The 16,980-nt window shown below is 42.0% G+C and overlaps 1 protein-coding gene across 1 annotated transcript; it reads left to right on the forward strand.

The window, feature by feature from the left end:
- Positions 1-1,152: 1,152 nt before the first annotated feature.
- Positions 1,153-16,870, forward strand: LOC146712789 (uncharacterized). The gene is made up of 9 exons (XM_085443868.1): positions 1,153-1,345; positions 4,730-5,080; positions 5,921-6,253; positions 6,321-6,428; positions 13,016-13,339; positions 13,797-14,123; positions 14,677-14,991; positions 15,284-15,601; positions 16,287-16,870. The coding sequence occupies exons 1-9, from the start codon at positions 1,309-1,311 to the stop codon at positions 16,376-16,378; spliced, it is 2,205 nt and encodes a 734-aa protein (XP_085299994.1). The 5' UTR covers positions 1,153-1,308; the 3' UTR covers positions 16,379-16,870.
- The last annotated feature ends 110 nt before the right edge of the window (positions 16,871-16,980 follow it).

Below are 16,980 nucleotides of genomic sequence, written 5' to 3' on the forward strand. Positions count from 1 at the left end.
TAAAAATAAATAAATCTCACTACATTCACTGAAACCTCATCAGTTAAAACTAACAGCTTATGTTTAATAATTGAGAGTTATATTTACTTTTACTGAAGTCATTTTCTTTGCATAATAAGAATATTATCAGTGGTGCCTGGTGATGACCACACTGAGCTTTCCCCCATACTTACATAAATCATGTCCTGTTTTCCTGTGTGATCCTCGAGGCCTCAGAATAATCCTGCTGTGCAGCTCTCTGCTGTTGTCCTGTGAAAGCAGCAGATCCATAATGCAGACTTCTGTTTGTGTCGTTAGACGCTCTGAATACTGGTTTATCACAGTCCACACAGAGCTGTTTAGTTTCCACTTCAGGAGTGACGGCAGCCACAGTGCCCTGCTTACCTGACCTCTGCTGGATTGTTGGTTCAGTCCACATAACACCAGGTTATCATGTCAGATCTTTATTTCACATGAACCTACAGAGACTTTAAATCAGCAGGAATCCAGATGAAGCCCTGAAACAGCAACATGACCTCAATGATGGGCAGGATAACTTGGTGTTGAGGAGTTTGCCTCAGGGCTCCTCAGCTCAGACGACAGCATGCTGTCTCCAAACCAGGACAAAACATAGAAACCTGTCTGTGGCCGTGTATCCAGCACTGGGCCACGGTATGTATGTAGTATGTGGGCAGGGTGAAATGTACCGTGGTATGTTGGAGTTGTCCACCTCAGTATCAGGCTCAGAGCTGCTGAATCCAAACTCCTCTCCTGTCATAAAGGCCACCTGGTGAATAATTCCTCATATCCTGTATCTGATTGGTCTGTGGGAATGTGGTGATTTTAAAGTTTAAAGATCAGCAAATACCTGAGCTCACAGTTTTCTCCCTCTCTTTTCACACACGCAGTGTTTCAGATATTTATAAATACAATCTTCTGAATATTAACTTCTGCTAAATAGGCTAAAAGTAAAGTGTGATGAAACTAAGTCTCTTTCTTTTTAGTAAAAGAACAAAAACAAACTTATCTGATAAGAGTAGTAGGAGGAGTTCATTCTCTCATGGTTTCCATCCTGTTCATCCACTTTTCTGTTAGCCACGCCCCCACAGGTGAACCAGCAAATCACTGCCTCCGTTCTCACAAACGTCTGATCTGTGGCCGGTCAGACTTCATTCCACAGATGTGCTTTAACAAAGTGTGAAGCTGAACTCTGAGCTGTGACAGTGAAGCAGTGTGAGAGTGTCAGTAGATGATCAGCAGAGGAAAGTGAAGCTGCTGTGAGCTGATGTCCTGAAGGGCTTTTAAAGAGTCTCTGAGTTTGACAGGAACATGAAGATGTTTGTGGTGTTTGTGATCCTCCTGCACGGTAAGTACACCTTCCTCTCTCTGCTCTCATCATCAGCTTTTCTTTCATCTCTCTCTCTTTAATGTGTTGAAGTGCAGCAGGAGGAGATTTCCATCAAACACTGGATTCTGATTCAGATCAAATAATACGACTGCTGGAAGTTTCAATAACTACGTACTTCAGCAAAAAATTTACATAGTTTACCATGTTTCTGTTTAGCTCTTTGTTCATTAAGTTTAGTTCTCTCACATGTCTGGTTACAGTGTTGCACTGTGCCGTTTCGACAGGAGCTATTTTCTTCAATACGACTGCTTCAGCTGTTTTACTTCAATTTCTCTTTAACTCTTCACACATTAGCTTTAATTACCTTCATGAGTCATTTCTAGTCTGCCTACGTCAGTGTAGAAACATTTATACATATGCAAAATAAACTGTGCCCATTAGAAGCAGTTACACACTGATGAGATTCAACTGGTTCAGACTTAAAACTGAACCTTTATTACAGTCTTTGTTCCCATTGGCAGCTGGAGACCTGATGGTTCAACAGTCGACCCTGTTATATTTCCTTAAAGTGTGAAATATAAAATGTCACTGGACATCTGTGTGTTCACCATGTAATGAAGAGATTTATGTCAGGTCTGAGTGGACCTGAGAAGCAGATATCAGTGGCAGGATTAATGAAGTCCAGTCAGGTTTAACTCTGAGTTCACAATAATATGAAGTGATCCACTTCTTACCAGGGTCTGGACTAGAGATAAAAGTTCTCTGGAAAACAGTGATTCTCGATCAACCTGCAAACAGCCAGAGCCTCTATGGTTTTTTTTATAGAGTCCACACTGAAAAATTAAAGATTATTTATTTTTTATATGGAATATAGATTCTAAATAACAGCGTAATTCCTCCTTGTATTGATTTATTTTGCATAAAATCAGCTTTCTTATTATTTTTCATCACTTTTGTTACTTGTTTGCTGTTGAAGAATTTAACTCTGCTGGGTCAGAGAGCACAGTACCAGCTGCAGTCACAGTCGGGCGTCCCTCTGTGAGCTGTGATACTGACATCTGTTAACTCTGACACTGCGTCTGAATACATGATCACATAAACAGACATTCATGAGGTTATGAATATGACTATTGTACAGTTATTTGTAGACCAACGTTTTTAAAATATTCACACACACATGCATTCTTCTGAATAATGACTTCAACCAGTCAAACAGTTATTAATGTCCCTTATTGTTCCAAACAAAGTTACAGCAACATTTTTACAGATTAAACTAAAATGATTCTCCTTTATTGACATTTACCTGCAAACATCAATAATCTAAACCCATTGCTGCCATTAAGTATTCACACATGTAATAGAAGAAAACAACAGCAATAATTATTATTATAATAATAATACGTTTAATATGAAATATTTGAAAAATTTAACAAACACTGAATCCAGTTTTAAAGATAAAAAGGTTTCAGTCCCACACGGGTGGGGGGTAAATTAAATAAGTTATTTATTTAAGCTGTTAAACCCCCAAACCAAAGAAAAAAACATCTGTGAATCCAACTTTTGGTTTTTCTTTCTCTTATCAGCGAGGTTTAGGTGATGTCACGGTTAGTGTGTGTAGCCAAAAATTACATCTGAACAAAGAAAATTCTGCTCATTTCATTCATAGTTTCACTTTCAGCTGCACCACCCTCACAGCTGGATTTTGCCTCAGGTCAAAATAATCAAACACGAAGATACAAACATGCTTCTAGTTAATATGGACGATATATAAAACACAATCAATAAAATCTCCACCAGAAACCACTCACTGGTTTCTTGACTTTGATTTCTGTGAAGCTTCAGTGTTAACATTTTGACCACTGCTGTGTTGTCTTTTCGATATTTTTTTCTGTGTTTTTTGGTTTCTTTTGTTCTTTGAGGCAGAACCCACATTACTGCGCCACACATGTAGCCTCCACAGCTTTAAGTTATTACACTTAAACTTTGTTAAAGTATGTTTTAAAATGGAACACTTATAAAACTAGAGTTCACCAAACAGAGTCTGACTGTGCTTCAACACAACAAAAATAAAAAGCATTTCAAAAATGTACCTGCTCATCCACTTTAAATGTCGTCTGAGCAGAGAATCACTTTTGCTTTGCTGAGAACTGTGAAGCACAAAGGCACTGAGGACTCTTTTGTTGGTATTTAGAGAATTCAGACAGCTCTGATCCTTCAGTCTCACTTCACTCTGTGAAAAACATTTCTAATTAATCATTTATTTCCCCATGACATTGTCTGTATTCACAGACTGAAAATGGACATGGATGATGCTGGTTGACGTGTGTGCCAGAATAGAGAAGCAGCAGCACCAAGAGAAAGATGGAAAACCCTGCAGTCACACTTAACACTGTTCCTATCACTCAGTTTCACTTCAGCTCTTTGTATGTTGGCTGGTTGGTGGTACAACAACAGTACAGAGAGGAGTGGCCCACAGAATGACCACTGCCTCCCTCTGACAACAGAGCCCTATGCAGGTAGATGGGCTGTCCATAACTGCTCAGGGACTGCAAACACACCAGTCCACTAAAGAATAATTGTGGCGTAAATAAAACTGAAAATTTAACTAAACTCAGGCTGGAGCACTGGAGTTTCATCAAACATAGAAACCAGGCTCAGTTTCAGCTGCTGTGAACAGAATTTGTGCTCTAACTGCAGGTGCAGTCAGTGTGATAGCCTAGCTGTTACTGTTTCCACATCAGTGTGAGTGTTTTCATGGTTCTTTTAAAGCTCAACCTGAAAACACATCATGGATGCATCATTTCATAGATGCAGCCAAGAAGCAACCTAGGGTTAGTATCTTGCCTACAGCAAGATATTTGTCATGCAGATTGGAGTAGCTAGGGATATGACTCAGTGAGTGAATAAATAAAAGTGTTCTGTTGACTCTCCAACATGTTTTCAAGCATATATTGTTGTAGTGAATGTCAGTCAGCTTGGATTGACCTATTCTTATAGGAGTTGTCACGATCTGCGGCTGCAGACTGTGTGTGTTTCTGTGAGGACCTAAATGCAGACAACAAGAGGCAAAACTAAATTTTAATGGAAGGCGTATTATGGCAGATACAAAACATGAACAGAACAGCTAAACTGAAATAAACGCAGAACTGACTATGAAAAAAAAATGAATAGGAAAATCAATGCTGAGGAAAACTGAAGCTGTTTTGTGTTCTCAATACCTCGAGACATCTGTTGGAGTGCAGCAATTTCACTCTTTGAAAGATTAAAATGTTATTTCTTTTACTTCAGTGGGACTGATAACATTTATGCTCTTTGTTGTTTGTAAAACTTGTTCCTGAAGGTAGTATTAGTTAATAGTGCATCATTTCAAGATGAATTTGATTTCTGTTTCTGTTCTTCCAGTTTCCCAGCATGCTCTGGCTGTGGTGGTGGAGGTGAATGAGGGGGAAAGGTCTGTCCTGCTGTCATGTCTGTACTCAGGTTCTATACCTGAGGACAACACCACAGTGATGTGGACTCGCAGTGGCATAGATCCCAAATCAGTACACCTACGTCGAGCAGGAGGAGACGATCTTAGAGGACAAAACCAGCGTTACAGAGGGCGCACATCAATGAATCGTTACGCCTTAATCACAAAAGACTTCAGCCTCACTCTGAGGAAACCACAACTGACTGACAGCGGCAACTACACCTGCTCCATCAGCAATGGAAGACAAGAACGGAGTATCAGAGCCATCAAGCTGCAGGTCAAAGGTCAGAACAAAACCCAAAGGCCTGTTGTACTTAAAGGCCATAACTCAGTACTGACAAAGACAAACAAAGGTCAGAGGTCAAACTGAAGTGAAGTATTTCCTAAGCGGTTCTGAAAGTCTTGATGATACCAGCAGCAACTTTTGACTTCAGATTTGCCTTCACTGAAAACAGCAAAACAAGAATAACAAAGCAGAAGAAAATAGGATCTTGCTGCTACAGCCTTTGGTGATAATAAGAATTACTAAGTTCAGCTTCGGGTCAGAGGTTCATGTCAGGGAGACACACACACATCTGCACATATATTTATAAGTGCCTGCTGTCATTTTATACATCATTCAACATGAAACATTCAGGTTGTTTTGCCAGAACCAATGTTTTTATGCTAACCCAAAATTTGAATTACTTGACCCCCAACATATTCATTATGAACTTTTAGTAACTGTAGCAGCATCTCATAAATAACATTTAACACTGAAAACAAAAAGAGAGAACATTATTGTTAATGGTTGCTGAACAGTCAGGTCAGGAATGTAGATACTGTACTGTGCTCCAGTTACAATCAGTATTACTAGTCCTATATGTTAATATGTTATATGTTAATGCGCGCTCAGTCATCCAGGTAAGAAAATCCAAAAATCTGTTCGCTTAAACAGAAGTTGTCCTCCTTCTCTCCCGGATCGCCTGGAGCTTTCTTTAGATGCCTTGCTAATTATAACCAAATCAAGTAACTTGGATGAGTGAGGAAATGTTTTTCCCACAGAAAACGCTATGTCCAGGAACAGGATAAGCTTCGGGGGGTTCTAGTCCTATGGTTTATATTGCGGTTTCTTGTCCTCTTAGACCAGCAGGTGGAGGTGAAGGTGAGGGAAGGCTCAGAGTCTGTCATCCTGCCCTGCAAAACAAAACCTGACCTGCCTGAGGACACCACAGTGGAGTGGAGTCGCTCTGACCTTGGACTCATCACAGTCCATGAGTATTCTAACAGAAATGATGAGCTCATGACTCAGGACGAAGTTTACAGAGACCGAACGAAGATGAATGAAGACCTGCTGAGAACTGGAGACCTCAGTCTGACCCTGAAACACCCCAAAGTGAGAGACAGTGGAGGATACATCTGCACCATCTACAGGGACAAAGACATCCTGACAAAGAAAGTAGTGCTGCAGGTCAAAGGTCAGTGCTGTACACAGAGGTGAGTGCTATAGATATAAGTCAGAAGTCATATTTATTTTCTTTGCAGAACCATTTCCATCCTGGGCCAAACTTTTGTTGGCACTCCTGGTTATCCTGCTTCTTGTTGTGGTTTCTGGAGGTCTTTTATTTCGTTTCCGGCAGTACTTCATGCCAGGTGAGTCACTTCTACTACACTACCCATAATGCCGATGGTTAGCAGGTGTCCTCTGGTGGCTCCTTGACTGTGGCTCACACAAACTTGTTCCAGAAGCTGAAAGAGTTGAGAGTTACAAACAGCTGATACAGAGAGCTGAAGAGAAACTTCCAGGTTTGTTCCAGAAGTCAGAAAACCTCCTTCAGACTCAGTCATTGATCAGTGAAACAGCTCCACAACATGACTTTACTAAACAGTGTGTGTGCTTCACTGCATTGATCTAACACAAGTCGTGTCCAAATTCATGGGCTGCATCCTCCTGATGACCCGGCCTTCGCGGTCTACGTGGGCCAGGTCCTCAGAAGGTCGGGTAGGCCGGAAGTAAACTGCTGTGAAATTGGACGGTCTAGCCTTCTGATTAGCGTCACCGCTGTCTCTGTGGAGTATAATAAACTCAGCCGTCTGCTCCTTGCTATCTAAAATATAACAGGACACTGGCGTAAATTCTCGACCGTCTCATACTTCTGTTTAATCAGTTTTCTGTTTGACGTTTATTCAGCTGTGTGAAAACCAAGGAGGAACCCACATGGAGGATTAATAAAGTTTTACCTAAACTAATCTAATCTAATAACTTTAATCTCAGCCAAACCGATTTACTCACGAACAAACAAAACACTGAAAAAAGCCCAACAATAACATTTTTAGGTTGTCTAAGTGACTTATATATTACGTTTAACCTGAGTAGCGAAAGTCCGCGGTGATCTGAAAATGATGGAGTTGTGCCGTTCTCAGCCGCATCAGTGATCCTCGAGCTCCCGGCTAGCTATCGAGCTGGTGGGTAGCAGATGTCTCCGAAAACGTTGAAGCACTTTTGCAAATATGCGATGTCTTGATAAACCGAGCAGATATTTGATGTTTACACAGCTACTTTCTCGCCTGAAAATATGTTAAAAGCTTACTTTGTGACCCAGAAAGATTAATAAGACTAATTTTAAAACTAAGTAATTTTTAAACTTAGTAGCGGCCACCATTGTTGGAAACTGGAATTTGGCTGGGCCACGCTATGAATTCTGGGATATGGTAGGCCACGAAGGACACACCCGACCCATTCTTCAAATTCGGGGAAAAGGAGGACGCATTTGTCGGCTGCATTCGGAGGAGTCTACAAATTTGGACAGCCTTCGGCGCGTCGCTGTGATGTAATCGGTCTACAAATGCGTCCTCAGGAGCAGTGTTGGGCAAGTTACTTTGAAAAAGTAATTAATTATAGTTAGTAGTTACTTCTTCAAAAAAGTAACTGAGTTAGTAACTGAGTTACAATATTCTAAAAGTAATTAATTACTTGAAAAGTAACTATTGCGTTACTTTAAAAAAAAAAGTTTAACCCTCTGGGTCCAGGGTATAATTGATCATTTGTAACTACTTTTGATGTTCCCTCCACATTTCACCTTTAAAAACTATTTATTTGCCTTGTTTGGTGTCATTCTTTTCAGCACAGCCTCACGTGTCTGAATTTACAGTCATGTTTTCATGTTGACATACTGTATTAACACGATTGATCTAAAAGCAGACAAAAAACATAAAATCCGAGTAGAAAAAGTTTTATTTTTTACTGTAACAACCACAAACATGTTTAATGATCATATTTCATAACTTTAATAATAATAATAATAATAATAATAATAATAATAATAATAATAATAATACTACATTTTATTTAAATAGCGCCTTTCAAAGCACCCAAGGACACTGTACAACAGATAAAAACTGGAAATATACACAATAATAAAAATAGAAGATAAAAGTTAAAGCATACAGAAATTTAAGGATAGGCAATTTTAAACAGATGAGTTTTGAGGGTGGACTTAAAAAGAGAGAATGAACTAATATTTCTGAGGTCCGGGGATAGGGAATTCCAAAGTCGAGGGGCAGAGCAGCTAAAAGCCCTCCCTCCCATTGTAATCAGACGAGCAGAGGGAACAGAGAGAGAAAGAGAAGATGAAGATCTGAGGCAGCGGGATGGGAGCTTCATCTGTAATAAGTCAGAGAGGTACGGTGGAGAGAGAGAATGAATAGCCTTGAATGTATACAGAATTATTTTAAAATGGATGCGAAGTTTAACCGGGAGCCAGTGAAGTTGCTTCAGGATTGGGGAGATGTGGTGGGTAGAAGAAGTCCTAGTAATAATACGGGCAGCAGAGTTCTGGACACGTTGGAGCTTGTTGATAGATTTTTGTGTGAGGCCAAATAATAATGAGTTGCAGTAGTCAATTCTAGAGATAACAAGATTATGGATGAGAATGGCAGTGGCGTGAGGTGTGAGGAAGGGGCGGAGGCGATTAATGTTACGGAGTTGGAAATATGCTGCACGTGTAATATTATTGATATGTGAGTTAAAGGATAATGTGCTATCGAGAATGACACCCAAGCTTTTCACAGAGGGAGAGATAGGGACCAGCGAGTTATTGATGGTGAGAGAGAAATTGTTAATTCTGGATAGCAGTCGTTTAGTGCCAACCAGAAGAAGTTCCGATTTATTGCTGTTGAGTTTAAGGAAATTGGAGGAGAACCAAGAATTAAGTTCAGCTAGACAGAGGATGAGGGAGGGTGGAGGAAGAGTAGAGTCAGGTTTGGTAGAGAGATAGAGCTGGGTGTCATCGGCGTAGCAGTGGAACTGAATATTATATTTACGAAAAATATATCCGAGTGGAAGAAGGTAGATGATGAAAAGAAGGGGCCCGAGGACAGATCCCTGGGGCACCCCAGTGGATAAAGGAGAAAGCTGAGAAGTGAAGGATTTTAATTGAATGAACTGAGTGCGGTCAGATAGGTATGATTTAAACCAGGCTAGTGGAGTGTGAGAGAGACCAATAGAAGCTAATCTGCTAAGGAGAATGGGATGAGAGATGGTGTCAAAAGCTGCACTCAGATCAAGGAGAATAAGGATGGAGAGGAGACCAGAATCAGCTGCCATAAGAAGGTCGTTTGTTATTTTTATAAGAGCAGTTTCAGTGCTATGTAAAGGACGAAAGCCAGACTGGAACTGTTCGTAAAGGTTATTATCAGTTAGGTGAAGATGGACTTGTGAAGCAACTATTTTTTCAAGGATTTTTGAGAGAAATGGTAGATTGGAGATAGGACGAAAATTATTAAAGTTGTTGGGATCTAGACCAGTTTTTTTCAGGATTGGGGTAATAGCAGCAACTTTGAAGGAAGCAGGAACAGTTCCAGTGGTGAGTGAAGAGTGAATAATAGCAGATATGAGGGGAAGGAGAGGGAGTAAGCAGGCTTTGACGAGGACAGTGGGGATAGGATCGAGCTGGCAGGTAGAAGGCTTTGATTTATGGATGAGATCAGCAATATCAGCTAAGGATGGAAGTTGAAAAACAGAGAGGAAGTGAGAAGGGGGAGAAGTTAGGACAGAGAAGCTACATTGAGCATTAGGGTCCAGGTCTAAGTGTATTTTATGAATTTTATCAATAAAGAATAGCATTAGAGCATCACAGAAGTTAGATGAATAGAGATGAGCAGGCAGAGAATCAGGTGGCCTGTTAAAAGAGTTGAATAGTGAGAAAAGGGTCTTGGTAGAGTTCTCACTTGAGCAGACAATAGCAGAGTAATAAGCAGATTTGGTTTGACTAATACATTCCTGGTAAAACAGAACGTGGTTATTAAACATATCCTTATGAATAGTAAGGCCAGTTTTTTTATAGAGACGTTCAAGCTGTCGGCCTTTAGCTTTCAGTAGCCGGAGTTCAGGGGTGTACCAGGGTGCAGAGCGAGAAAAAAGTACAGTTCTGGTTTTTTGTGGAGCCAGGGAATTTAAAATACTGCTAAGGCTATGATTATAAAAAAGTACCAGGTCCTCTTGAGTAGCTAAGTTGTTAAAAGACAAGCAGCTAGAGAGAGCAGAGGAAAGGATATCAAGATTTATATTCTTGATATTCCGGAAAGAGATAATACGGGGATTGTTAATTACAGAGAGGGTCATGTGAACATTAAAGGAGAGAAGTAGATGGTCCGAAATTAGCAGTTCGTCAGCTGTACAGATGGAGGGGGTAAGTCCAGAACAGCAGACTAGGTCCAAAGTGTGGCCCTTAGTGTGGGTAGGGAAGTTTATGTATTGTTTAAGGCTGAAGCTATCAAGGCAGGATAGAAGGTCCTTGGTAAGAGGATGGTCGCAGTTATCCACGTGGACGTTAAAGTCACCCAGCAATATTATATTAGGGGAGACAGTAGCTAGATTGGTCAGCAGATCGGCAAAGTCACTGATAAAAACAGAATTAAATTTTGGGGGGCGGTAGATGACAGCTATTACAGTTGGGGTAGGTCCTGAAAGTTGACAAACAACAGATTCAAAGGAGCTGTACGTAGGGGCGGACAGCGGCGAGACTTTCCAGTTCTCGCGATAGATTATCGCGAGGCCACCACCACGGCCGGACTCGCGAGGTTGGCAGGTGTAAACAAACCCCGGGGGGGTGGAGTCGTTGAGTTGCGAAAAGTCATTGGGCTGTTGCCATGTCTCAGTCAAGCAGAAAAAGTCAAACTTACGGTCTGTTAGGAGATCCTGGATGAGATGTCCTTTGCTCGTAAGCGAACGGATGTTAAGCAGGCCGAAGTTGACAGAAATACTGCCGGACTGGATGAGAGTGTTAGCCGACCTAGGCAGACCAGTCAGAACATTGTGGTCAATGGACCTGCAGGGGTTCCGTTGAGAGCGACCAGAGGTGGACCAGAAGGACTGAATTGGTTTGGAATTATCCTGATGGAAATACCGACGGGAGCCTCGATGTACGTACTTTCGACGGGGGAGGAAAGCAATGTCCGTGTGGAAATGAAGAGCAGCCAACGGCGGAGCGGCTAAAGAGAAGCGGAGCCGGAGGAGCTCATCAGCTGTATATTGATGAAGTCCAGTGCCGAGTCGGTAGATCGATGACATAAGGATCCAGACCCACACTGAAAGTACATAGATCCTGAAAGGCCACATCATGGACAGGAACAGCCGGGTAGGGACACCGGTGGGCCTTAGAAACAGGAGTAAGACAGAAGTCCAGTAGCGTTAACGTTAGCGATAGTGGTGAGTGGCGGCCGGTGAGTAGCGGCAGCCAGTCGCGCCAGCGTTCACTCAACCGGTGATGCAAATATAAATTGTCAATTTTAAAATCCTATGCACAAGTTTTGCAAACAAAGTTATTTGCATCCATTTACCTTTTACCTTGATTTTTTAAATAACCATTTCAAACTATTTACAGAACAATCAGCTGTTCTTCAATAGGATGCCACAAATTATTTGTGCCACTCCAAAAACATAATTTCTGTCCACTATAAAGGAGAACATCACAGCCTGATACCTGCAGGTCTGACAGCAGCAGGTGTATCACTCCTGTTTCTACCTGGAGACAGCAGTCACCTCATTGTTCTGACACAACACAAAACTATCCACACACTACACACTAACTACACAAGACAACACATTAACTACAGACTCCAAACACGCTAAACGTCACAAATCTCTCACATCTCAAAACTCGCTCGCTCTCTCTTTTCCTGCTCTCTCTCGCCGTCACTCCTAAAACTTCCCCTGTTTTATTTAATTTTTTTGCTCAAAAGCAGAGAGTGCTCGCTGCGCTGTCCTTAGACAGTAAACGTGACAAAACTATTGAGGAAAAAACGCTGCGTATATATTGTTTATCATGATTCTGGTTTTACGTGGCCTATCAACACAATTTATAAACTGGTATCTATCACCTTGTTGCTTTGTCTTTAAGTGGTCATGTGATTGTCTTACCACGACTACTTTATTCTTCCTCAGTCAAACAGCAGCACTCATGCGATTGTTTTGCCCCCTTAGCTCCAGGTGTTGTGCTAGACAGTGATCGTGATTACCGTCCGCGGGAGCGCACAGCTGCTTAAAGGTGTAGCGTCCAGATTACTTACAGCTACTTCCGTACAACTGATATAAGATGCGGTAAGCTGAGCACAGCTTCAACCGTCTGTTTGTTGAAAAATAGTAAAGGACCGCATTTCCTTGTTAGTAACTGTAACGCCGTTGTAAGGATAGGAATAGTAATTAGTTAGATTACTCGTTACTGAAAAGAGTAACGCTGTTAGTAACGCCGTTACTTGTAACACCGTTATTCCCATCACTGATCAGGAGGATGCGGCCCATGAATTTGGACACGACCACAGAGGCTGCATGTGGACAAGCTGTTCTTCTTCTGTGGTGGTAAACAGCAGCTGACATGGAAACATGTGCTGACAGTAAATGTTGCAGCAGCTTCAGTAAATGTTCCTCCTTGAGTTGTGCTCAGTCATGTGGTGGAGAGCTTCAGATGTTCAGACACATGAGATCTTCATGGTTTCTGTGCTGATGTGTGTGAGACATGGCCGACTGTGGAGGCTCAGTCTGTCTGTTCTTCTTCATCCAACATGTCTGCAGCACTTTACAGGACGCTGCAGACTAGTTACCAAAGAACGAGTCAGGAACACATCAGGAACAAACTGAGACACAATCTGACTGAGACTAGAAGACAAGGAGGGACAGGGAGGTCATGTGACCATCACAGCTGCTAATGATGTCATCATGTTGTGCTTTATTGTTTTCTCAGTTTACGAGGTGGGGGTGGATTCAGGGGAGGAGTCTGTCCAGCTGCCGTGCAAAGCTATAGTCAGATTCCTCAAAGACACTAGAGTGGAGTGGAAGGACAGAGATGGCAGGACAGTCCATGTTTATGAGAATGGACGTGACCAGCGTGGAGAACAGCACCGGTTTTACAGAGGACGAACAGAGATGAACAGAAACCTGCTGAAATTTAGAGACCTCAATCTGACCCTGAAACTTCCCACAGATGACGACAACTCCACCTACACCTGCACCATCAGCAGGAAGGGAAACTTGCTGAAGAAGAAACAAGTGGAGCTCCATGTCAGAGGTCTGAACATAGTTTTGTACAATAAACATATTTTATATTTGACACTATTTCCTCTCCATACTTCAGCCTCTTGGCCAGTTTAGGTTCTCAGTGGTTTAGAAAGGCAGAGCTTATTGATCAGCAGCAGACTGGATGAAATAAATCATCATAAAACTGAATGATCGTTTATCAGCTCACTGATGAATTGTATAGATTATTTTGTATTTCTTTAAGTAGAGCTGCAGAGTTCATGAAAAAATAAATCTTGTCATAGACAAGCCTCATTTGGTTTGGATTGACTGTCTCTCTGCTGCTGATTGAACAGAAATAAAACAAAGAAACTGTTTATGTTCAGTGGGGCAGTTGGACATGTTTCAGACTGGAACTTGTCATTGCAAATATTTAATTTGAACCAGTCAAAACATGCTCAGAGTTGCTTCAGTCTGTACAACTCATGTTGTGTTTGTTGTCCTCTCAGTCCCCCAGCTGGAGGTGGTTTCAGGGGCAGAGTTTATTCTGCTGCCCTGCAAAACTACCATAAACCTGCCTGAAGTTGCTAAAGTGGAGTGGAAGACCAGATTCAACAGGAAGGTCCACGTGTATGAGATCAGATCTGACCAGCTTCAAGATCAGGACCACCGTTACAGAGACCGAACACAGATGACTGAAGACCCGCTGAGAACTGGAGACTTCAGTCTGACCCTGAAATACCCCACAGACTGGGACACAGACACCTACACCTGCACCACCTACAGCAGGGAGGGAAACATCCTGATGAAGAAACAAGTGGAGCTGAAAGTCAAAGGTCAGTGCTGTTTTGTGTGTGAGCTGCAGACGCCATTGAAACTTGAGAAAGTGTAATAACTCCAGCTGTACATATCTTATCCATTTTACACAGTAATTGCTCGCCAATGGTTGTATTCATAGTTTAACAGTTCCTCTTAGTATTCAACATCATTTATCATAGATCACAACAATGTAGTGGTCACAGACCTTTAGGTCCTACTGACCAACAACACCTGATGGTAATTAAATGGGCCTACCTTAAATACTGTACTAAAAAGACATATCATAGTGTAAAAACAGAGGCACACAAACATAAATGGCTCCTAAAGCCCGGCCCCTTATTGTAAAAGCCACAAGACTTGACAATTCTAATTATAAAGAAAATAAGAAGCTACTAATAAAGTCTAGTTTAGACACACAAAACCAAACCAAAGCCATCTGCAGAAGAATCTTTAAAAAAGAAAAAAAACCTCCAGGTTTTAGATTTTGATCTGCTTCTGTCCTTCAGCTTTCTCCACAACTCTGAAAACCTGCTGCTGCTACAGCTCATGTTGTGTTTGTTGTCCTCTCAGTCTGCCAGAAGGAGTTAGAGGAGTTGGAGTCTGTCGAGCTGCCGTTCAAAACCTCAGAAAACTTGCCTGAAGATGCTGAAGTGGTGTGGAGAGACAGCAATGACAGGAAGGTCCACGTGTATAAGAACGGCTCTGACCAGCCTGGAGAACAGCACCAGCTTTACAGAGACCGAACGAAGATGAACGAAGACCTGCTGAGAACCGGAGACCTCAGTCTGACCCTGAAATACCCCACAGATGGAGACAAAGGAGGATACAGCTGTAGAGTCTATGGGGAGATGCAGAGATACAAAAGAGTGCTGCTCAGAGTCAAAGGTTTGTGTGGTTTCCATGTGGTGGGGTGCGAGGCAAATACTGATGTACATAGTGAAATCCACATCATCATTAACTGTGAAGAACAGCTTGCTCTAAACTGGAACAAATTACAGAGAAATGGACCAACAGTGAAGTCCAAGCTTCGTTAGAGATCCAGGCCTGCACACACACAGTGTAAACACAGTGAAACTACAGAGTACTGTGAGGAGGTACAAAAGCTCCTCCTTCTGTTCTACTCAGAAACCCACTGCTGCTGTCTGTACAGCTCATCTTTTGTTTGTCGTCCTCTCAGACTGTCAGGTGGAGGAGGGTGAGGGGGCGGAGTCTGTCCAGCTGCCATTTAAAACAACAGCAAACCTGCCTGGAGATACCAAGGTGCAGTGGAAGGTCAGTGGTGATAAAATGGTCCATGTGTATGAGAACGGCTCTGACCAGCCTCACAAACAGCACCAGGATTACAAAGACCGAACGGAGATGAATAAAGACCTGCTGAAAACTGGAGACCTCAGTCTGACCCTGAAACAGCCCACAGATGGAGACAGTGGAGAGTATAAATGTGAAGTCGACGGGGAGGTCAAGAGAAACAAAACAGTGCTCCTCAAAGTCAAAGGTTTGCTTGTGTCTCTGTGTGTGTACATGTTTTGACATCTTTGTGAGGACACAAACCTGGCATGCTACAATACTTGTGGGGTCTAACGGTCACTTGTGGGGACAAAATTCCCATTTCGATGAGTTCGACGGCATTTTTTAGTCTCAAATTGTGGTTTAAGTGTCAGTGTAGCGGCAATCTTCAGTCCTTCGTTTCCGCTTCTGCAGGACAAAAATCTTCTGACTCGTGCTTTTCTAACATAGTTTGTATGCCGCTGAAACTGAAAACTGCAAAACAAATATCTCCAGTTGGACCCCAGTTCTTATTTTCCTGATATTATACCAAAAACAACTATAAACAGCAACGGTTAGAAAACTGTTGCTCCTGATTACTTGCCTAACCTTTCATCAACACGGCAGCTCAATACGACCACGTTTACGACACCTACCAACACTTTAAAACCACACAACAGATGAACAAATCAGAACAAATTTACAGAGCATAATATATCAGATTACAACATAAAATAACCAAGATTAAAATTAGAAACAGTGGTTGGGTTTAGGGTTAGGACTTCATTTTTGATGTTTAGGGTAAGCAGCTTGGGAAAGCATTATGTCAGTGACATGTCCCCACAAGGATGTAAATACATACAAACGTGTGTGTGTGTGTGTGTGTGTCTGACTGTCTTGTGTCTCCTCTGCAGGGAGAGTTCAGGTCCAGGATCAAACAGGGGACATCAGGAACAGAAGCAGCTCCATTGATCCGACTCCTCTGATGGCTGATCAATCAGTTTGATCTGTGTGTTCTTTGATTATTGATCAGTGATGTCAGAGTGGAGTCAGTGTGATGTTGTTGTTGTGTGTTTGAGACTTTTAGTGTCCATGAAGGTCTCTGCTGCCGTAGATCCTCTGAACTGTGACAGAGGTCTCACTCTGGAGGAAACTCTCAGCACTTTCCAGCAGCTCCTCCATCATGGAGGACGTTCCCTCACTGTAACAGGTGGAGGAGAGAGGAGAGGAAGCACAGGTGGATCCTCTGAGGAAGACATTATTCTGTTAAATGAGAGGAAACAAAGATATGATTGCTTCATCTCAGTCCAATCGATCTGTTTTCATGTGTACCTCAGTGTGATTGTTTATGTTTATCTTTTGTATATTGTACAGAGTCGTGTGATCTGCCCCGGCATGACAAATGTAAATAATTTTATTGTAATGAGGCAGGTGTAGTTATCTTATATTTATATTAATCTGTTCAGTGAACAGAATAAAAATGCCCTCTTTGATCTACTGTGGTTCTTCTTCTGTGGTGTTTCTGATGGAGCAGCTGCTCCTGATGTTTGAGGATGAGACCAGAGTTCCTACAGCTTCAGGTCAGAGAGACTGAAGCTCTCCAAGTGC

This window comes from Copadichromis virginalis, linkage group LG3 (assembly GCF_057382275.1).
Source record: "Copadichromis virginalis isolate Kocher_CV1m ecotype Utaka linkage group LG3, C_Virginalis_male_GT1.1, whole genome shotgun sequence".
In the NCBI taxonomy this organism is placed as follows: Eukaryota; Metazoa; Chordata; class Actinopteri; order Cichliformes; family Cichlidae; genus Copadichromis; species Copadichromis virginalis.